Source organism: Patagioenas fasciata, chromosome 16 (assembly GCF_037038585.1).
Source record: "Patagioenas fasciata isolate bPatFas1 chromosome 16, bPatFas1.hap1, whole genome shotgun sequence".
Taxonomy (NCBI): Eukaryota; Metazoa; Chordata; class Aves; order Columbiformes; family Columbidae; genus Patagioenas; species Patagioenas fasciata.
In genome coordinates, this window is record NC_092535.1 from 5687829 (window position 1) to 5709720 (window position 21892).

Below are 21892 nucleotides of genomic sequence, written 5' to 3' on the forward strand. Positions count from 1 at the left end.
ATCCTGACCACCCGTGCTCACACCGCAGCAATGCTGGTGCATTTCCACTGCTGCAGGAATGGGCCTTGGTGACATCAAATGCTCATTTTTTAGCTTGTCCGGTAGCCTGGCCCTCCCGAACCATGGGTGCCAGTGCTGGTGTGGGCAGACACAGATGCCAGGCAAGAGCCGGTGCTGGCATGGTGGGATGGTGGCTGTGGCAGAACCAGGGCCGAGAGGGGCCCACACTTGCCTCCCCATCAAAGCATCCAGTCCAATGTTGCCTCTGGAAGAAGAGCCCCAGGCCTGTTTCATCTCTTTTACAAGTAAACCACTGATGCAGCAGTGCTGGCTGCGCCCGAATGCCGGCACAGCCCCAGTGGGATGACCCTCCTGTGGGACAGGGGCTCTGGGGTTGCCCCAGGACTGGTTCCCTTCTCCCTCTTGGGTGGGACGCTGGGCTCAGAGCGTGGCTGTCTTCCCCTTTAAGCTTCACCCCCATTTAATTGGATGGTTTTGAGTCCCGGCTCATGATTCCTGCAGCAATTTGGTCTGAGATTTCTTTCTTTTCCTCCATTATCCACTCTGATTAACTCAGCTGCACCTGTCAGCTCTGATTCCGTGGTGTGGGGACGCCAGCAAGAGCCTCTTAAAATGCATGAGATTTATCCAGAGATTTACCAGCCATGCCGGGCAGTGATGCTGAACCGGGGAAAGAAGGGGCTGCGGGGCCCAGGTTAGGGTGTGGGTGCCGTGGGGGTGCTGGTGTCCCCCTGTCTCCCGGCCCATGCCTGGCTGGGGGGCCCAGGCTGGTGGCGGTGGGGACCCGCAGGTGCAGGCAGGGCCCAGCCGCCACCGCTGCCTGGGTGCTCAGGGGCTGCGGCTTTGCCACCTTGCAAACGCTCATTTCACATTCCAGCTGTAACTTGTTCCTTTTTCTCATTTTCATAGAAGCAAAAGCGTCCGGAAACGCTGCTGTGCCCGAGAAAGAGCCAGATCTGACATAATTAAAAAGTGGCTTCAATCAGGCTGTTTTCCTAATGGTTTGTCATATCAGCCCACACGGCCCAGCACCCTTCGTGCTCCCAACCCCCTGAGGTGTCATTTACATTTCTTAATAACCCCTCATTAATATTCATGACGTGGGGAGGGTAATAACGGCTGAGTGCACACCACTAATTCAATTTCAGCGAGCCTCAGTGTGTTTAGTTAATCACCAGGGGACCTGGGTTACTCAGTACAATTATTTATTCGGAATTAGATCTCCAAGCATCTGGATTGAAACCTGAACTTGGAATAAAATTAAGGCAGGATTCTCCTCCCGCCACGGGGCTGAGCCTCCCCGTGCCCTGCAGAGCCGTCGCGGCACCAGTGCTGCGACTGGGGATCGTCCCCAACTCCAGGGGCTGCCAGGACCTGGTCACTCTGCGTCCCCAGGGCCAGAGGTGCCGCCGGGTGGCCGCTGTGCCTGCTGGCAGCAGGACATCACTGTCTGTTATGCTGGTGCACTGAGGGCAGAGGGGCTGGGACACCCCAAACTCCAGGGTTGTTGCCGAGGACACGGAACAAGGTGCTGTAGATCCCATTGCTCCTGGCTGGGCAGCCCCGAGGTCCAAGTGATGTCCCGGTCCCCACGGCAGGTGGTGTCGGGGCGTGGAGCTGCTGTGGGCTCCCAGTCGTGGGTTTGTCCCACCTGGCCGGAGCCCCCAGAGTGGTCGGTGTCCCTGTGCAGAGCCCAGTGCCCAGGGGGCTGGCTCAGTCTGTCCGTTTGCCTCCTTGGGGCTTTTCTAGATAGTAGGTTTGCTCCTGGTTTTGCTTTTCAGTTCAGTGTTCTGTCCCTGCGCTCCAGCTGCCCTTATGGATAAATCTGTTACCGGTCCTGGCCCACAGCGGCTCGGGGACAGCCCGGTTTCCCAGACAGCGATGTGGCCATTCGGTGTGATGGGGACAGGGGGGGCCAGCAGAGCCGGTCTCTGTTCCAGTGGCACTGCCCCATGCTCTGAGCTCCCAGCACAGGGTTCATGGTGCCAGGTGAGACCCCCATGGGTGTGTGGGGGCTGTTCACAGATCCAGGGGCTTTGGGGACATCCCGAGGACCCAGTGGGGTGGGATCCCTCCCGACAGAGGGGATGGGGGCACTGGTGTGTGTCATGCTCACGAGTGTCGCTGCTCCGGCTGCTCCGCTCACATGGCTGGTGAATCAACACTCAGCAGTGAAGCTGGATGATCCTGTAATTATCTCCTATTTATCTCATCTCTAACAGGCAGATTTGTTGAGTTAATTTTGTCATGACTGATACCTCCTGTATTTTATTGAAACAATGGGGGATGCCAGGGCCTTCTTTGAAAACATTATATATATTTTTAATTTTGTGAGTGTTCTCAACCCAGACTCCTACTGAGATAACTGCATAATATCTGCGATCATTATGTTATGAAAAATTATTTTAGCTCAAAGCTGTTTTTTAAAGGATAGTTGAAATAAATTCAATGTGATTTTGGCCAAGTTGACTCTCTTCTAATTATTCATATTTGTTAAATTGAAAAATGCCTCTAATCCGTCAGTGGTTCTGCATCTCGGCAGATTACAGGACTATTTGTCACCTCGGCAAACAAGGGGCCATCACGTTGTTCCCGGGGTTTGTTCTGGGCCTCGTTTCACGGTGACAGCGGTTGGTGACAGACGAACAGCTGCCCAGCCCCATGGAGGTTCGTGGGTGACAGAAAACAGGGAAAAACCCGCCCATTTTGGGAGCTGCCAGGGGCTCTGCAGGGCCCGCCACCGGGGGTTCTGCCCCCTGTCCGCAGCACCGCCACCCTGGCCGCTCCTGCTCCTCTCCCAGTAGCAGTGGGTCCCGGACGGGCGGGAGGTGCCGGGGCCGCGGTGTCCGGGCCGGGCTCAGGGCAGGCCCAGCTGCTCTCTCACCCCGGTACTCTGAGCCGGGCTGCCCGGTGCTCTCACCCCTGCCCTCTCCCGGCCTCAAGAATCCCGGGGCTGCTTTACGGCAGTGTGGCGACTCCCGCCTCTCGCTTTCCGGCACCTGTCCTCCCGCCTCGCTTTCCGGCAGAGTGGCTCCCTCACGGTTCGCCCGCGCTCCCTGCCTTACGGCACGGTGTCGTGCGGCTCCGGTGGTTGGCGACAGTTTCCCGGTGGCGGGGCCCGGCCGGTGCCATGGACGTGGGGGAGCTGCTCAGCTACCAGGTGAGCGGCCCCGCGGCGGCTGCCGGGGCGCTCGGGGGGGGCGGCGAGGCCCGGCTGCTCCCCCGGGCCTTGTCCGGCCCCGCGCCGGTGGGAGCGCTCGGTACGCGGGGAACGGCCCGGCCCTTCCTGCTGCCCTGCCGGGCTGGAGGGAGCGCTGCCCCGCTGGGACCCGGCTACCGGCGGCTCTCCGGGAGCGCGGCTCCGTGGGGCCGTTTGTCCCGGGCGGTTCCTCGGCTGTGCTACCTGTGCCCGTTCGGCTGCTCGGTTGGGGCTTGCCGGCTCCTTGGGTTGTTGGTTTTTTTCCTCCTACCTGCTTTGTGACAAAACTCTCTTAATTTAATCTTTACCCAAGTACTGGGTGAAAGTTTCCCTTCCTGTAACAGGTTCGTTTTCTCCTGTACCGGTTTCCCCTCTCTTCTGTGCCCGTTCCGGCCAGTGTCTCAGGTCGGTTCACAGGCAGGTGTGTTGAATCCTGCGTATGGTGACACGGGGGTGGATTCCATGTGTTCCCGGTGGGTCAGGACCCAGAGCTCCCGTTTGTGATGATGTTTCAACCACTTTCATTGTGATTTGCGCACCCGACAGTGTTGGCTTGTACTTTAGTTCTGTGGCAAACTGCAGCCAGGGCCTTTCCCTGCAGAACGGCGGTAAGAAACACACAGAGACGTGGTGGAGTAGGGGGGTTACGTGACCTCTCAGTTATTACACTTGATTTACTACACCCTCACTCAGATACCATTACCTGAGCTGTTTGCCCCCTCCCCGGCCTGGTCCGTGCTGGGCCAGGGGCTCCACGTGTGTTGGGAGACAAGAAGCATGTTCTGCTGATCAGGACGTGCCTGTACTGTCAGAACGGGTTGTTTGGGATGCATAGGGCAGGCAGGAATGTTACCTTTGGGTTCAAGAAATTTCTTATCTTCTTTTCCCAGTGGTATGAAAACACTGCAGTGTGGCTGTGGGAACCCCACTGGGTTCTGCTCGGCTCATCCTGGGCCGTTCTCCACCGTGGGTCACTCTGTCCGACACCCCTCCTGCCTCACTGTGCATGCTGAGATCTGCTCTGCCTTCAGATTTCCATCCTGACCGTTTTTCCTGTGATTTTTCAATATATTAGAATGATCATTTCTCATGTTCCTTAAATTCTTTACTCTTCCCCACCTCATTGACGGTTAATGATCCTGATGCAGTTTACACCTGAGGCGCGTAAAGGCAAACCTGTGTTGAACTTCTATTTGTTTTAATTTTTTAGCCAGGTTCTAGTTTGGATTTTTGTTTGTTTTCCCCTTGCCAAGCCACAGGATCCATTTCTGCTCTATAGGACGGTGCGCAGCTGCTTTCCCTCGATCTCACTGGTTTCTGCACAGCTTTCCCTGGGATGAGGTTTCTGAGATGAGGGTGATCGCTCGTGGCAGTGCGGGGCCGGTTTCTGTGAGGCGAGAGGTAAAGAAATGCTGCCAAGGTGCTGGGTGTTATGATTTTAACTTCTTGCTGCTGAAATGATGCTTGCCTGTGGGACAGAACATTCTGCAGCTCTCAGGCAACTACTGAAGTGGTTCTGAAGGGTTTGTCCTTGCTCTGTGCGGTTGTGGTCTCTCCCCTGGGTATGGGTGGTTTCTGTGTCCGTAGCTGACGCTTCAGAGTAAATGTTGGATTTCAGTGTCGATGAATTCAGTCCTCCAGAACTGGGCAAAATGGTGAAAACAGGTGAAAGGGGTGGAGGAGCAGGAGGAGGTGACACTGGTGTGTGTCTCCATGCCCTGGCTTCCATCTCATGCTGCAAATGAGCCAGTCTGCTCAGCTCAACCCAGAATAATTGCTTATCTTTTACCCTGTTTTGGATTTGTCTCTAAATGCTTGGTCTGTGCCCTTGCTCAGCCAGGATGATGTTCTCCCTCAGTGCCAGACTCGGCGTGGAAGATTGCAGGCACCGTGCCACCAATTCAGCACCAAGTGCCTGTCAGAGTGGGAAAAGGAAACTCTCGCAACAAAAAATACAATTAACCAGCACCTGGCGGTTTATACAAAGCTCAGGAATCCATAAACTTTATGTGTTGCTGCAAAATAGTTGCAGATGGTCTAAAGTGATGATTAAATATTGCTGCTGCTCTGCCCAGAAAGGCTACGCCTGGATCCTGTGTCTGGTCTCCAATTACAGAGGGTAATTAGGGGACAAAGCCAACTCTGCTCTTCTCAGAGATCTCGTTCAATTGTCTTGGGAGGATGTAAGGGGGATTATTTTAATACTCATTAAATGCAGATTTCACCGGTGTGAGAGATCATTACAAACTGCTAATTTTTTAATGGAATATTAGTAAAATCAAGTAACAAAAGTGGCAGTAAATAACAGGATAAGGGCTCATGTGTCTGAACGGCTTGAGTGCAGGTTGTGGAGGGATGGAGGAGGCCCCGTGTAATTCCTGCTGCTGGCACAGCCGATTCACTCTCAATGTGCGCTATAATGGATGTATGTGATGGTGGAGGCGGTGTGGCTGAGCAGGAGCTCAGTCACTTTGCAGCCTCGTTACCCGCTGGCTCTTTTCCGGCCCATGGGTTGAACTGGGAGCCGAGGCTGTGCTGCAGAGCTGTTGTTTGGCGCTGAACGGGCTGTGAGTGGGTCTTTATTTGACTGTTCGGGGTGTGATCTTTGGCCACCGAACTGCAGCATGTGTGTCACAGCAGGGTCGGTCCCGCCACCCACCGCGGGGTCGAGTCTGGAGGGGAAAGGGTTTGTTAGGTGGGCTGGTGAGAAGCTGTCCCTGTGTGGGTTCAGCACATATCTGCTGTTTCAATTGCCATCCGTTTGTGTGGGTTTGGGGCTCTCAAGGTGTTCATGGCAGCAGTTCTCCCCGGTTCTAACGCTCAGATCCTGCACCAGATAGGAGTGTTGTGCTTCAGGAGGTAAAACCAATAACCAGTAGGATTGATGGTAGTCTGGTTTATCACAAATGCTGGAAACAAAATGCAGAAGGGAAGGAAGGTTCCCCCGGGGATTCGGGGCTGCGTTCATGGCCCAGCGCTGTGCAGGTTCTGCAGGACTTGAGCAGCCGCAGCCGCCGAGCTGGCGGCACAGAACAAGCTGCATTGCTGATGAAGATTTATTTCAGATTTTATTAACAAATAATTTGTGGGCTGCACAGTAACCAGGTTACCTGCAGAGCAGCTGTCTTGGTGTGGAACTCCATCCCTGAGACTCCTCCAGACCCCAGTGTCTGGAGGGGCTGGAGCCCTGGGGCTCAGCCTGGTGGGTGCGGGTCCCTGTCCCCATGCTGATGGGGTCCCTGTCCCCAGGCCGTGAGTCCCTGTCCCCAAGCTGCGGGGCAGCAGCTGCATGGAGCGGCCAACGAGGTCCGAGCAGGTCTCGGTTCTCTGGCATGGGATGTGCCTGTGCCAGTGGAACGGGTACAGCGCCGGGACCGTGTGTCCCCACAGGGACTGTGCATCCCCAGTCATGTCTGGAGCAGGTCTGTGACGGTCGGGTCTGTCGGTTCACGGCCAAAAGCGCAGCTGAAGGCTGGAAGAGAAACAGATAATTCTCCCTTTACTGATCACCAGTTTTTGTTGACTTCATTGGAATTTATAAATGTCACGGTTTTTTACAGCCTTTTTTAAACCCTTTTTTTTGTGTGTGTGCATTGATACCAGTGTTAGATTTAAATGAAAATGTCTTCTGAATAAATTACTGTGAATGCACTGCATTCAAGAGGAACAAAATTAAGCTTAACTAACAAAACAATTTAAAAATGCTTTTCTTGTGCATTTCCTAATGAATTCTATCTTCTTGCCAAATGCACCTTAGCACAACTGAGTAAAAAACCCCACAATTTATTTATCAAATGATTAACTTTCCTTTTTCTACCAGAAAGCAAAACTTGTGTGGATGTTTGTGAAGCCATGAAATTATTTAAATGAATATGTTTAGACACAATTTATGTGTTTGCTTAGCAAAATGCACCAGTCTCAGTGCAGCAATGTATGTGTTTAATTCTGTGGGTTGGTCACCGTGGCGATGTGAAGGTGGGAACCGGTTCCCAAGGCTGGTGCTCCTGTGAATCCGACACTGGCGACTGCGCATCCCTGCAGAATGAGCACAAACCCAGGGGCTGCACTTAGGCCTTGATTTCTGGGTTTTAATGGTGCTGGTTGGAAACCTGCAATGTTCTTGGGAAGGTTTCATGTAATATCAATAACAAAAGGAAAAACCTTAATGCCTTCTTAATAGCGTTTGCCCGGGAATTCAATTACTGCCGATTGCCGGCGTGTTGGCAGCGTTAATGACGGCACGCGGGGCACCTCCATAATTCATCATCCTGATTTCTGTTGTGTTACGATTCCTCCCCCTCAACAATGCATACATACGAAAAAGGATTAAAAGATTGAGACTGGAGCGGGGTGTAAATTCTGCTGCTGCGGGCTGTGTGCTCAGAGGAGATGGGGTTGGTTTCATGGTGGAGTTTGAATTTGGGTTTTGTTCAGGTGATCAGTCCCTGTCGTTTGGCACTTCGGCTCTGACAAGCCCCCGCTCCCTCCGTCCCTCGTTCCGCTCCCGCCTCCGGGGATTTTGTTCCTTTTTCCATCTTAGAAACGGGAGCGAGGAATGAGATTGTGACTCGCTGCGTGAGGAGCGTCTGGGGCAGATCTCAGATGGCTTTTTGTTGTGAATTTCTGGACTTTTGTGCCACTAATTTCTGTGTCTGTGGTTGTAACGTTACCTGTCAGAGGTGGTTTGGGATGAATTGGGGGTTATCGAGGAGTGAGTGGAAGGACAGACCTGAGTGCCCTTAGGGGCACTGAGCAGGGAATATGTATTAACCAGAGCCTTTCCCTGAGAATGTCATTTAGACCAACACCTTTTTGCTTTTTATTTTCCTTATTGGATTGTTGATTTCTTGGGCAGGGTTTGAATTATTTGTTGTGAATGACACATTTGTTTCCCAGTCATTCTATGTGAAATCATATTTTAATGTACCTAGAAGATAATTAATAGGAATTTGCTTAGCAGACAACCAACCAAACAAAAACAACCCCCAAAACTGACCCCCCCCCAACCCCAAACCGAACCAAAAAAATCCAGCAAACCCACAAAGCCCAACAACCAAAAAAATAAAAAATGCAACCCTGAAAATCTGCTGCCAAAACCCTCCAAGCAAATAATTTTTTCATTTCAGAGGATCTCTGGGTGTGCTTATGCTTCTCAGCTATTGCATTATGAGCTGAGTAACTGCATTACAGGTGCCTGAGAGCACTGAGAGCAGCTTTGAGTAGAGAATGGACCGTCTGGAACGGCCAGAGCAGAGGAGCCGGGGGCAGGAAGGGGTGGAATGGAGGGGACTGGCGCTGCAGCTCCTCAGCCTTGGTTTGTGCTGAGCCCTTGGCTGGGAACTCAGTTCTGCACCTTCCCGGTGCTGCCAGAGCAGCCGCTACCCCTCTCCTCTCCTTACAATTAACACTTCGGTTGCTTTCAGGGCGTGAGGGTGATGTGTCTTGTTCTGTTTGGGTGGGTTTTTGTTTTTAAACATGTCTCCCAAAAGTAGTTTTCTTGCAGGCAGAGTTTGCATTTGCTGGTTGTTCCTTTGCACAGCACTAAGGAGGTGACGCTCTCGGGCTGTGCCGAGGAGCTGCTGCAGCAGCTCTGCAGCTCCCGGCGGGTTTGTCTCAGAGGTTTGTTGTCCTCAACCTGCCAGGAGCTGGAAATTCCCCCTTGACACCCACGTGGGGCCTGGCAGGAGAGTGACACTGTCACCTGTTCCCGCTGCAGCTTTAAATCGAATGGAGAAGAGCCCAAATCTTAGTGGAAAGCAGCCTCACATCCATGTGACATTCATGGTTTTAGATAGATTCCACCCAACGGAAAAATGGGGTCTTCCTGCCAGGTCATGTTTTATGAACTACGTCAGACAAATGCTGGACCTGCTGGGTTACAAAATCATCTACCAGGAACTTGAGCAGCTGATAGAAAGTAAAAGTATTTTTCCAATTGTTTCCATTGTTCTTAGCACACAGGCTTCTTTTAAATAGTGAAGAATGAAGCTTTGTTTTCCTGTAGGTACAGAGCATGCAGTACTGCCATTCCAGCTTCTGTCCTTCAACAAAATGTGAGACACCCAATCTAATATCCTTGTGGGTTTTGAAGCAAGAGTTTTCCCTTCTGCTGCAAATGCTTCATCCCTTTTTGCCAGAATTAAAACATGGGATTAGCGTTAACATACTTACTCTTTTCCCTGGCAAATTACCTTTAATTTTGACAATTAAGTAGAGAATGTGGAATGAGATCTGAAGTTGTTGGAAGCCAACTGTAAAGGTAGGGCCCGTGGTGGTGCAGGCCCTGCAGAACTGCGGCAGCCGGCGATGCTGCCGTCCTGCAAACCCAAACCAGGCGCTGAGGCTGCAGCAGTGTCAGCAACCTGGAGACAGGAGGACGGGAAGTCAAAGCGCAGTAGGATGCACACAAGGATTTAATATAGTCTCATATACTAGGAGGGTAAATTCTCTTCTTCTGCTCTCTGAGCTCGTCGCTCTGCTGTCTATACATTGTGGGTTTGTCTCCCTGCCAGCTGGTTCCTCGTCCCCAGGTTGCTAAACTGCTGGTCTCTGCAATATTGGTTACAGAGATCCCTGCCCGTGACCTGTGTCCATGGATCGAACCTGGCAGGACGTTGACACAGCTCTTGGCAGAGCCATTCACCCGCTCATCTAATGTTTCACCTCACTAAATTAATTTCCTTTCAGTTTCCAGAGTTGTGAAGTGTTGTGTAAGCAATGCTTTAGACAACTTGCAAGAATTTCCTCAGTACGTCTTGTAATATTGGGGTTCTGGTTTGCAAGGGTCACAGAAGCCTTGTGTTCATTCACTTTATTTCTCGATTTAGCCCAACAGAGGGACAAAGAGACCCCGTGATGAAGAGGAAGAGGAAATCAAAGCACGTCGGAAACAAGCAGGTGCCCGTGAGCACAGTCGGCACAGGGAAGAGGAGCCTGTTGCCGTGGATGAAACTGATGATGAGAAAAAGAAACTTCTTCAGATAATGGAGAGGGATGGAGAAGAGGAAGAGGAGGAAGTAAATCACTGGTGTTCTGGGGAGTGGGGAGGCAGCGGGAAATAAGCAAACGCTCAATCACCTCTCTGTGATTTCCATTTCTTTCCACGTAGATGATAACTGGTGATTTTCTTGTGCCTCGTGCAGCTGGAGGTCCTGGCTTTACTTTCCTGCCCTGCGGGGTGTTCATTCATTTCAAATGGGCTTCTCAGAGATTTCCTCTGAAGCCTTGGGGAGGGCAAAAGGGAGAGGGAAGGGAAATCTTTCAAACCTGATCACTGTTTTAGGCTGGGAATAGCCAAATCACCTTCTAAAATATGTTTTTAGGAAATAGTTTCTGTATTCTAACTGGTTTTTTAACTCTGTTATTCTCGTCAGTGCCCCCAGCCCTGCAGCCTCTCCCGCTCCCCCTCTCTGTGTCTCTGCAGCAGCAGCAAAAAGCCACCATTCCTCTGTATGAGCAGGGCCTGGGGTCAGAGCAGGGGGCAGCTGCTGTCAGGGGTAAATGATTTCCAGCCTTGGAGACAGAAATCCAATGCAGCATTGGCCTTTCTGCCAGGGGCCAGGGAAAAGATCACTTTATAAATGCGACACATGGATTGGTATAAATCTAGAAGATATTTGCTTCCTACTGCCTGTGTCCTGTTTGATAAAGAACCGAGTGAGATTCACCACTGCAGAATTCTGTAGGTTTGTAAAATACCGTGTCCTCTGTATGCAGCATTGCCAGCATTTGTCTCTGGAAATCTCCCTCGTTTGTTTGATGTTGAGCTATTGCCATTACAGTTATTGCTGATGGCAGAGAAAGATCATGTGGGATTTCTGTAGCACTGAGCTCCAGGATGAAGGGATGTAGCCCGGGTTCCTGCGGCTCTGTCAGGTGCAGTTCTCCCATCCGGACCTTTTAAGGACTGGAAGTCCAAGGTGTCTTTGGAACCAAAATCTCTTGTTTATTATCCTGGACCATGGTTAGTATAAGTGCCATCAAAATGCACTTTGTAACAGTAGATTTGAGGGAAGGAAGCTGATCTGTAGGACATTGTAATGCTGAATGCACAGGTAACACAAGATACAGAGCAGCCCATGATGCGGATGAGGCAGGGGGGTGTGTTAGAGACAGCGAAGAGTCAAACGAGAGGGGGAAGCAGAGCCGGTGTGTGTGACAGTGCCTCGGTGGGCTGGAATCCCAGTGCAGGGAGAAAATGATTTGGGCAGCTCACTATTGATGGACAGGTGGTGCCACGAGGGAGATGGTGCTGGAGTCCCAGACTGTCCTGCTGGGAGGGACCCACAGGATCATCCAGTGCAGCTCCTGTCCCTGCACAGGACACCCCAAATTCACACCAGCAGTGTGTGCTGGGCCTGAGGCCGCAGGCAGCCCCATGTAAGGGAAGACTTGGACTGGTGCTGTTATTGTCATGGAGTTTGCTGAACAAACTCAAGTTTTCTGTCTTGCACAAGATTCCCACATAGAGTCACTAACCAAAGAGTCTTCAACACCAGAAGCAACTCTTGATTTAATTCCAAACAGGGGATGGGACCCACAGCTTGGCTTAAGATGTGAAGGGGCTTGGTTTGTTTATTGTTTTGAGAACTTCTCTTTAATAGTGATTGTAAGATAGTTGAACCAGCTCTGCTGGTTCCTTCACGGGTGAACCCTGGTTTGCACCAGCCCGGCGGGCGGTTTGTTTCAGGGAGCAGGTTGGGGGCTGCAGGGAGTGTCCCAGGTCCCCTTGGTGTCCCCCTCGCGCTTCCCGTTTGCTGCCGAGGTTGGACTGTCCTGGCAACCCCAGCTCTGTCCTCTGCTCTTCCCTCTGCTCAGGAGGAACCTCTGGATGAAAGTTCAGTGAAGAAGATGATTCTCACCTTTGAGAAGAGATCGTACAAAAACCAGGAGCTGCGGATCAAGTTTCCTGACAACCCAGAGAAGTAAGATTGTGCTCAGCTCCTCTCTCTTACTCCTTTTTTCAACCCTAAATCAATTTCCTGGATATACAGGCATTTTCAGTTACACAAGGCTTATGTAACAGCAGTTATTGCCATATAGTTCTCAATTGTATTTGAGACTAACTTTTTTAATTAAAAATAGCATTAAGGAGACGCTGGTGGTGACTGGTACATGGCCGGCAGCACAAAGAGAATAATTAGCAATGAAGGGAAAAGTTCTAGTTTATTAAATTCTTGCTGTTGTTATTAATAATGTGATAGATGGTGGAACTTCAGCACTAAACCTCATGTTGTTTTTATTTTGAGAGCACACACATTCAGTAAGGTTTGGTGAGTTGGTGTCTGGGTGCTCGGAGCGAGCACTGAGGAGCTCAGTCCACACTGCAGTTCTCCCTTCTGGGCTTCTGTTTGGTTAGTTGTGTCTGTGTTCTCAGCCCATACTGCAGTTCTCCCTTCTGGGTTTCTCTTGGTGCTGGCTCCGAGCGGTCGCTCTCTGCTGACAAGCAGCTGGTGCCTCTCTGGGGGCTGGGCTGGAAGACTGAGACCCTGGGTTGGGGAGTTTTGCTTTCCAAATAATTAAAGATTTCACACTGTCATTTTGTGTGAAGGTGTTGTGTTTCCATATGCAGTCAGTGGTCCGTGTGGGAAGAAAATAATTCTATAGTATGGAGCTTTCAGGTGAGCAGAGCAGCTGGATGGGCTCTGAAAGCCGTCACAGACTTGGTGTTTGGTTCCACACCTGTGGTTCTAGTGAACTGCTTTCTCCTTTCACCGAGATTTGTTATTCACGTTCAATGAATTTTTTCCTACACTTGAGTGTCATTGGGTTTTGTCCAGTTTACTGTTTGTTCCCTTACTCAAATTCTTTTTATGGACTTTACTTCAGCCTGATACAATCCCCACACTGATGAGTGGCAGCTGGGGAAGGTGCATCACTCTGGAGAATTTATTTCATATGCAGGTGGTTGTTTTCAGGTGTAGTCACAACCTCTTGATTTTTCTTTTTTTCTCCTAAGTTCTTGGACTGATTTGCAGAATTGGAACAAGTCTGGTTATGTCGATGGTAGGAAGGCTCCTGCTGTCATGGTTGAGGTTCAAGGGCAGTAGCAGGACAGGAGGTGGCACAGCTGCCCTGGAGCTCTGGGCTCGGGATGTGAGCACCGAGGGTCAAAATGCTGGAGCCGTGTGCAGTCGGGGTGATAAACCTGCCCTGGAACCCACTGGGAGGACTGGTCTCTGTTCTGAAAAGGGCTGTGCAAGATCGTGGCTGATGTACTTCTTCCTTTGTATGAACGGTTCTGGTCTTGCCCCAGGTTCATGGAGTCGGAGCTGGATCTGAATGACATCATCCAGGAGATGCACGTGATCGCCACCATGCCAGACCTGTATCACCTGCTGGTGGAGCTCAACGCGGTACAGTCGCTGCTGGGGCTGCTGGGCCATGACAACACCGATATCCTTCCGTTGGTTAATCAGCTCTCACCCGAGAGGCTTTCTGCAGACTCTCTGTGTCTCTTAGGTCCAGCTTTTACAGGCTCCTGTGTGTGTTTTTTCTCTTCTTTTCCACACACTGAATTTATGTCTTTTTTTTTCCTTCCAAGTGAAAACCTTTGTTCAAGTAATATTGATTCTGAGTTTTTCAGTGCTGTTATTCTGTTTTCCTGTTTTATGGAGCTTTCATCTAGGCTTGAGTGGCTGCGTCAGACCGTGAACAGATGAGCGATAGAGGAAAAGCTCGAGTATGGGCTTAGCAGCGCAGGGCCTTGATCTGTCTGCAGACTTTGTCTGGAGCAGTCCCAGGAAAAAGCAAAGAGATTTACCCCTTTTTGTTGAGAGCTGAGCTGCGACACCTTCAGCTCTTTGCCATGAACCAGCTCACCGCAGTGCCACGTCTTCGTTTGTGAATGTGATCAGTTCTCTTTAGTTTGGTGTGCTTGGGACTCGGGTAGCCCCTCTGGTTACCTAAATATCCAGAGACATTTCCACGCTCAGTTGTTGTGTCACTGCTCATGCTGCTCTGAAGATCTGAGGTCATCTCAGAGAGGGTTTTCTGTCTATACTGCTAGAGATTTTGGTAGTTTTGAAGAAAAATAGTGTTATTTTTTTACTATCCTGGTGTCTTGGTGCTTGGCCACCAGCTGATAAATACACCTGTGCCTGGCTTACTGTTGTGTAGCCTCTATAAGTGGAGCTCGACTTGCATTGCTTGTGAAATATTCTACGGTGGATTAAGCAGAGAAATTGTGAGATGATTTGAGAGGTGGTGTGTTTGTGTCCTGACAAACACCAGTGAGCAGAGGGAGCGGTAAAGCACGGTGGAAAGAGCTCTGCACTCACACTGGGGCCTACAGCAGGATTTTCTTTTTCCCTTTTTATTGATTCATGACCTTTGGGAAGTAATTTATTCCTTATTTCTTTGTTTGTAAAGAAGTAGGCAAGCAGCTTTTCTGAGGTGCTTTGAAATACGCTGTGTTGAAAGGACTGTTAAGTGTTCAACGTTGTGGTCTGATGCGCAGATCTTGGGTTTGTTTTTTAGCACTTTTCCCTGTGTTTAAGAATTCATAATTCATTCTTCCTAAGTGGGTGCAGCGATAAGGAGATAAAAACAAAGCATAAATATTTTATTGCATGCTCGCTTATGTTGGAAAGCACTGCTATGTGTTTGGCTATTTTGACTTGTATCTAGCTGAACCTTGATGCGGTGGAAAGCTGATCCTTGCAAACAGCACAGCTTTCTTTATCTCTGATCCAGAATGGAAATTACTCTCAAGTCAGTGTTTGTTAACAGTTTGCTGTTGGAGGGAAGCACCTACGATTCAGAACCAGTTTCGCGGCTACCACCGTTCCATTGCTTATTTTTTTTGCCAAGCACCGCAGGCTCCTGGTGTACAATGTGCACAATGTGAAAAGCTTGTACCGGGTTTCTCATTCACAAGGCAGATCCAGGCGGAGGGGATGCTGAGCGGGGTCCCGGCTGGAGCCTGCGGGAATGCGCTCCCTCATCCTCTCAGCCATGAAAAGCTGTGTCCTGGGGTCACTGCGGCTGTCAAGGACTTGTCAGTATTTCCACTGTGAACTCTTTTTAATTGGTTTGCAACTTGCCTGTCAGTTAAGTTTATGGGTAGAAATTTGGCCTGTGAACAGCAATTTTGAGAAAAATATATTTCTTGTTATAAAACTGCTGAAGTGTTTTCCCGTCCGTTGGAAACAGGACCCAGGCTGTAGCGACGCCTCTGCACTGCGCTGCTGTTCACAGACAGAACAGAAACACCACTGAAGGGAAGATCTGAACACAAAATTAAATTGATACAGCTCAAGTTTTGTAATGACTTTTTGTTAAAACAAATGGAAAAAGATTTTTAAAATGAGTTCTTCAAGGAGAGGACTAAACAAATGGCTCTTCAGATGTGATTTAAATATCATGTCTTGAGGGACTAACGCAAGGAGACAAAAGCGATGTCCAGAGGGAACAAATAATCTGCTGAATGATTCATGTAGTTGTACACAAAACATGTGAATGAAAGATGATCACCGACAGGATTTTATTAATGAAAGACACAAAAAGTTCAAGTGAGGTTTTGCTTTTCTGTCCCCTAAATTTTCTAGGACAACTGATGCTCTGGCAGGAACAGGAGCTCCCTGGGCAGTGGTGCCTGTTCCCTTCCCAGGCAGCACTTGGTATCTCTTGAGCTTCACAAGGTTCATATCAGCTCCTTCCTCCAGATTTGGTAATTAATAGTTGATTCTTTGCAGAATAAATGTAAGGCAGGTTATTTTCTCTTAACTTATTGAGCCGTACTGCAACTTACTTTTAAAAATGGTAGCCTGGCACCTTTGGCCATGTTTTTGTGTGAGCAGGAGTGACTGTGCCCGGTGAGGAGTTACCGCCCGGCCGGTTCCTGGTGAAAGGTGCAGTGGGAGGTGACATTGCCATCAGGAGAACGTGCAGAGAGCTCGACCTTGGGTAGGGAGTGCTGTAAATGAAAGAAAGAGGTTGTCTTAGTGAGACACATCTGCTGTGCTGAGATGTGGGTTAATGTGGGCCTGGGACAGGCAGCTCTCGCAGCCTTTCCTGAGCCTAGATAAGTCACGTCTGGAACCTTGCTAAGGAAAGACATATGAAAATGCTTTTCCTGCTGCTGCTCGTGTGTCTGAGCAAATGCACAAATAGGAGAACTGGGAGCCTGGCTTGTTAGCTGGGGCATTTTAAAGAGATTCATCACAAAGTTGTTATATAGGACGCGCAGAAAACTGCGAACCTTGTTCTGCCCCACTGGGACTCGGGCAAGATTGATCAGCGTGTCTGAGAGAATGGGGAAGTGGGTCTAATGAGCTGGAATATGTCTCGTCGTCCAGGAGGGCTGTGGAGCAGCCAGGGAACCGTGTGTTATGCAGCTCGGAGTTAATGAGTGAAGATGGGGCTGGCAGACGCTGTGCTGCTCCTGCAAGGCCTGGCTTAATGGTGTGCGCTGGTCTAATTGGGCTGGGCAGAGGTGGTGGCGACCGCTCCTGCTGGGGCGGGTTACAGGGCTACCGCTGAGAGCACAACACCCAAATCACATTATTGGAACTTATATCTTTTGGCTTGTGTTTGATCTTGTCAAGGCAAAATAGTACCTGGTTATACCAACTCTAGAAATGTTGATTTAAAAAACTCAATAAATATCAAGAAACAGTAAAATTGCCTGAGACAGTAAGCAGACAGTCATGTTCATTTTTATCATTACTGATTGTTGGGATTCCCTGATTTTGGTGCTTGTAGGACCGAGTGCTGAAGTGTCTGTGTGCTCTGGGCTCGGCTGTTCCTCCCCTCGTGCTGGAACGTGTTCGGCTGTGTTGGATCGTTGTACGAGCGCACTGGCCCCAGAGCGCCCTGCTTGTGATACTCCGGGCGTCTGCCTCTGTGTTCATTGTCCTTAACACCTGCACATGTTTCCATAGCCGTGGTGGACTTGCTTCAGGAGCTGACTGATATAGATACTCTCCATGAGAGTGAAGAAGGAGCTGAAGTCCTCATAGACGCTCTGGTAAGTAGTAGCTGCTGGCTTATTTCGCTGCCTGAGCAGTGTGTGCCCGTGCAGCACCGCGGTGTCGGAACCGCCGCGCTCTACGGCCGCGCTCACCCTGATGCCCTCGGGGCGGAGGTGGCCGGGCCAGGGTCCGCTCGCTGTGGCAGGGACGTGTGCTGAGGAACACGGTGGTGTTTTGAACGGAATGCCAGAGTTTGGGGAACAGGTTCTTCTTGCCTGTTGTTCAACAACTTCTTTTTTGGAAGGAACACACTCACATTGCAAAATTTGTGTAGGATGGGAGATTTTTTTTGTGCAGGGAGGGAGAATGAAGTAATATTTGTAACTTAGTGTTCTGTTGAAAACAGGAGCTCGGTTTACATTTTCCTCCCTTCTTGCAGAACAGGGTGAGCTTGTTCATCGTGAGAAGCTCTGGTTTGTGGCAGGGCTTGGGTTGGCTGAAGGACAGTGGGGCTGCTCTGACCTCTTGCAGGGGAATCCAGTCAGCTTCCACCCAGTAACTCTGGTTTCAGACCCCAAAACCTGTGCTGGAACTGGGACGTGTGTTGTTATAGTGAGGGTACGTGTTCTGAACAAGAAGTGTGAAAGTTTTCGTGTAGCAGAGCTGATGCATTTTAAGGGCGGAGGAGGGTTCAGAGGTACTGATCCTTTTTGGCACAGAGGTCAAACAACCCCAGAAGATGACCTGTGTGCAGCAGAAGGTGTGTTGCTCAACCTGACGTGCTCCCTGCCCGGGGTAACTCTTGAGCGGCTCCTGGTCTCCAGGGTGGATCTCCCTTTCCTGGTGTTTGTGCCGGGTGTTCCCTGCTCCTTGGACACCAAACCAAGCACAAGCCCTCCAGAGAATTGATAACCGGCAAAACCTGAGATTTACATGTCAGTCCTACCCTGGGCAGCCTCCGCTGTTGAATTACTGTGCTTGTGTATCGCTGTGGCCGTGTTGTGTTCTGTAACTATTATGTTGAAATGGAAAGGTGGGGAATTGTGGGTTTTCTTTTGTTTGCTTCGTTTGGCTGCTCTGTTTTCTCCTACAATCCTTCTTGTCCGGTCACTGTAATGTTACCTTGCAAAGGTTAATGACAGTGGCCTGCAGCCGAGTTCTCCAGCTGGCCTCTGGCTGTTCTTAATTACTGTGCCTTCGTGGAGAGATTGCTGGATGAAGGAAGTGGCAGAGAGGAACTGCTAGAGAAGATGTTTTCTGTAAAATGTGCAGAGAGGTAGTAAATCAAAGAAAGTTCTTTTTCTGTTTGCCTTGTCACCAGCCCATTGATAACAGCCAAGTTTTAGAGGTTTTATTGTCCTCCTTGAAAGAAACAGGTCAGGCAGAGCTTGGGAGAAAAATTTAGTTATTCGCTTTTCAGATTATTTTTTTTTTTTTAAGGAAGTAGGTATAACATAGGGTATTTGTGAGGATTGTTGCACTTCCTTCTACAGTGGCTGAGATTTGTATTTTTTCCAGGGGTTCACTGGGCCCCAAGCTGGTGAACAGTGTTTGAGTTGGAACTGTTATTTTAACTTTTCCAGGCTCATGTCTGCAATGCAGAGTGGGCCAAAGGCTCTGCCCAGTCGCAGACACTTGTGTGAGTGTTTGGTTGGAGGCTCCACCTGCGGATGCAGGTTCCTGCTCCTGCTTTGTCTGGGTTTTGGCTCACTCAAGTCAGCTTGGTACTTCCATCTTGCTGGGATTTAGATGCAAGGCCTCAACTGGTGATCATTCAGCTTTTGGATGTGAACCTGTGTGTGGGAGGGTTGTTCCTCCAGCTCTTTGTGCCCATGGAGGTGGAAGGTCCAGCACAGGTGTAGGCCACTGACATGGGGCTGCGCAGAACCGGGGCTGCGCGCTTACCCCTTCAGAGAGATTAGAAATCAGTCAGGCTGCTGCAGGAAACAAGACTGCGACAAGGTGCGTGTTTGCCTCCAGATGTTGTTCTGTTTAATCTGAAACATGAAAGTTGTTTAATTAATTAGAACAAACATAGTGCCAGATTTACTTGGTGATTCCTTCTCTTCCTCTGAGATTTTCAAGCAAGATTGTTAATGTCTTCTGCTTATGTCTGGTAGGATTTTTCAGTAGGGCTTATTGATTTTTATTATTTATTAACAGTATTTCGCCTTCATCTTCCTTTTTTCAGTCATCTTTCTTTTCATCTTTCCTACGACCCCGGTGATTTAGGTGGAGGGCCAGGTTGTGGCCTTGCTGGTCCAGAACTTAGAGCGCCTGGATGAGAGTGTGAAGGAGGAGGCGGACGGCGTCCACAACACACTGGGTAAGCGGCTGGTGCACAGCCTCTCGCTCCCTCCCGCCCTTTGAGCAAAGGGGCCAGGTTATCCCCCCCCCGCTTTCCCTCCTGACTCCTTTCCCCCTGAACTGCCAACATGACAGCAGGGGACCTGGAGCCACTTTTGTTCAAGCTCAGCTTTAGCTCAGGTGAAGCCTGGTCCCTGGAGCAGTGTTTGCCCCAGGGCTGCTCCGAGGTGTCTCATCCCACAGGGAGGTGCTGACACTCAGATGAAACTGCCCTGCTCCAGGAGGGCTCTACTGCTTATGTATTTGCTACATGCTCATCTGTCAGCTCTACCTACTCCCTTAGGAGAGCTGCTTATGTCTTAGGAATAGATTTAACTTTCAGGTAACAAAACGTTTGTATTTCATGTGAGCATGTTGTTACCTCTCTGTTCCCCGGTCCTTGTACAACAGTCACTGCTCTGCAGTGTCTCACTGTTAGTAGCATTCAGCCCATCATCTGCTCCTTGCAGTTGTTTGGGATTCTGATCTCCCGAGGACTGGAAGAATGACAGAGGCTGGAAACATGAGTTTTGGAATTTTTACTGCCGCTGTTGGTGTTGGTTTAGTTTTGTGCAGTGAGAATTGCTGCTGCAGTAGAGGGAAGGTGTCTCAGGCTTCTTCCAGCAAGAAGCGTTGCACTGAGGATGGACTGTGTGGGCAATGTGAAACCTGAGAGGGCATCATACACCTGAGCTTAAAGTCTCACTCAAAACCCAGGTGGTTTTGTAAGGAAGGTGGAAGTTTGAGAAGAGCAGTGCAGCCCTAGGACCAGCTGGCCAAGCCGTGTCAATCCGGCCAGGGCTGAGCAGCAGGTGGGGCAAAGCGGCTGTTTTGTGTGTGTCTCCCCAGCGATCGTGGAGAACATGGCGGAGTTCCGGCCGGAGATGTGCACCGAGGCCGCGCAGCAGGGGCTGATGCAGTGGCTGCTCAAGAGGCTGAAGGTGAGCGGGTTCCTCTGTGCTGGGACGTGTCATAGCACAAACCGACGGGTTACGAGCCCAAGGCTCTTTATTATTGACTCTTGCCATTTCTGTAGGTTATCTTTGTGACAAGATCTAACATTTGTGAATACAGTGAACTCAAAACGCCTCAAACTGGGAAGTTTGCCCCTTTTAAAACTTCTTATAAACTAGCAAAATGGAAGGAGTTGGCTTTACACAATGTGATGCAAGTCTGTGAGTAGAAGTACTCTCATTTTCGTAGTGTTTGCCTGGAAGAGCATCTGATGTTCAGTCGACTTGAAGGTTTTCGCTTGTTTCTGTGGGAGGTGTTTTTGGTGACATGTCCCTCACCCTGCCATGAGAGTGAGGGTCTGTCCACCACCCAGCGCTGGGGCTCTGCTTGTCCCCTTCCCCAGCAGAGCAGCTGCTCTGCACCTAAACCAGCCTTTACAATAAGCTAGTTTTGCATATGCATAAAGAGAAGCCAAGTTAAGGACAAAAAGTTAGAATTCAGGGTTTGTTTCCTCTGCAGTTTAATTTAAATGGACATACATGTAGATGTTTTACAGTAGAAAGTGTCTTTTTTTCTGTTGATATAATTCCTGTATGGTCCATGGCTGAGGAATATAAAAGCTTATCCACGAGCGGGGAAACTAACAAAGACCATTTCTGCCTTTCCTTCCTACATCTCTAACGCTTTTTTTGAGCTTCGAGTGATGTCTTTTTTTAACGGCTGCTGGCGGTGGCTTTTTCTTTGAACTCATCTAATTGCCTTTTGAATTCAAAATTACTCTTTGATATTCTTAGCATCCTGTGGCAGTGAGTTACGCAGTTAAGCTCTGTCTTGTGTGAAAAGATGCCTAAACATTCCCTGGAAAATACTGTGGGGAGGTTTGACTCCTACAGAACTAGTGAAGAAAACTTAGCAAACAGGTTCTGCCTTTTTCCTGACCTGTTCAGAAGGCATTATTAGCACTTACACATTTAAATGTCTTTATAGTCAGAAGGCCTCCGAATCACAGAAATACTCTCTCAGCTTCCTAAGTGTGGAGAAACCCCTCTGTGCCTCTCAAATACTTGTTAGCAGAAGTAACCTATAATTTCTCACTACAGGTAGTAGCATAATTATATTCTTTTTGCTTAAAAACAAAAAGTGGAGTTAATTTTATTCCAGGCAGGTGTGTACTGAGTGTGGCTCTGCTGCCTGCCTTGTAATTACTCTGGCAGCTGAAAGACCCAGAAACTTGGGAAGGTAAAATAATCACAACCTGAATTCCCTTGCCTGGTGCCACAGAAGATAAACTCAGTGCTGCGTGTGTCTGTGTGAGCCGTGCCTGAGCTGGGCCGTGTGCTCGGGCGCTGCTCTTTCTGACCAAGATGCTGTCGTGGGCAGCTGCACGTTAATGGAACCCTCGCCCAGGCGCCTTTGCTATTGGCAGCACGTGGTCTCGAGTCTCTGGCCCTGCCAGATG

At 49.7% G+C, this 21892-nt stretch overlaps 1 protein-coding gene across 1 annotated transcript in view; it reads left to right on the plus strand.

Annotated features, from left to right (window-relative positions):
- The first annotated feature begins 3029 nt into the window (after window positions 1-3029).
- CTNNBL1 (catenin beta like 1) overlaps window positions 3030-21892 on the plus strand; it is a 43550-nt gene continuing 24687 nt past the window's right edge. Inside the window, exons 1-7 of the mRNA XM_065849778.2 lie at window positions 3030-3181; window positions 10048-10236; window positions 12038-12144; window positions 13476-13615; window positions 17092-17189; window positions 19366-19459; window positions 20329-20420. Of these exons, the coding sequence (XP_065705850.1) occupies window positions 3152-3181; window positions 10048-10236; window positions 12038-12144; window positions 13476-13615; window positions 17092-17189; window positions 19366-19459; window positions 20329-20420 (750 nt within the window). The 5' untranslated portion in view covers window positions 3030-3151. The remainder of the gene's footprint in view (window positions 3182-10047; window positions 10237-12037; window positions 12145-13475; window positions 13616-17091; window positions 17190-19365; window positions 19460-20328; window positions 20421-21892) is intronic.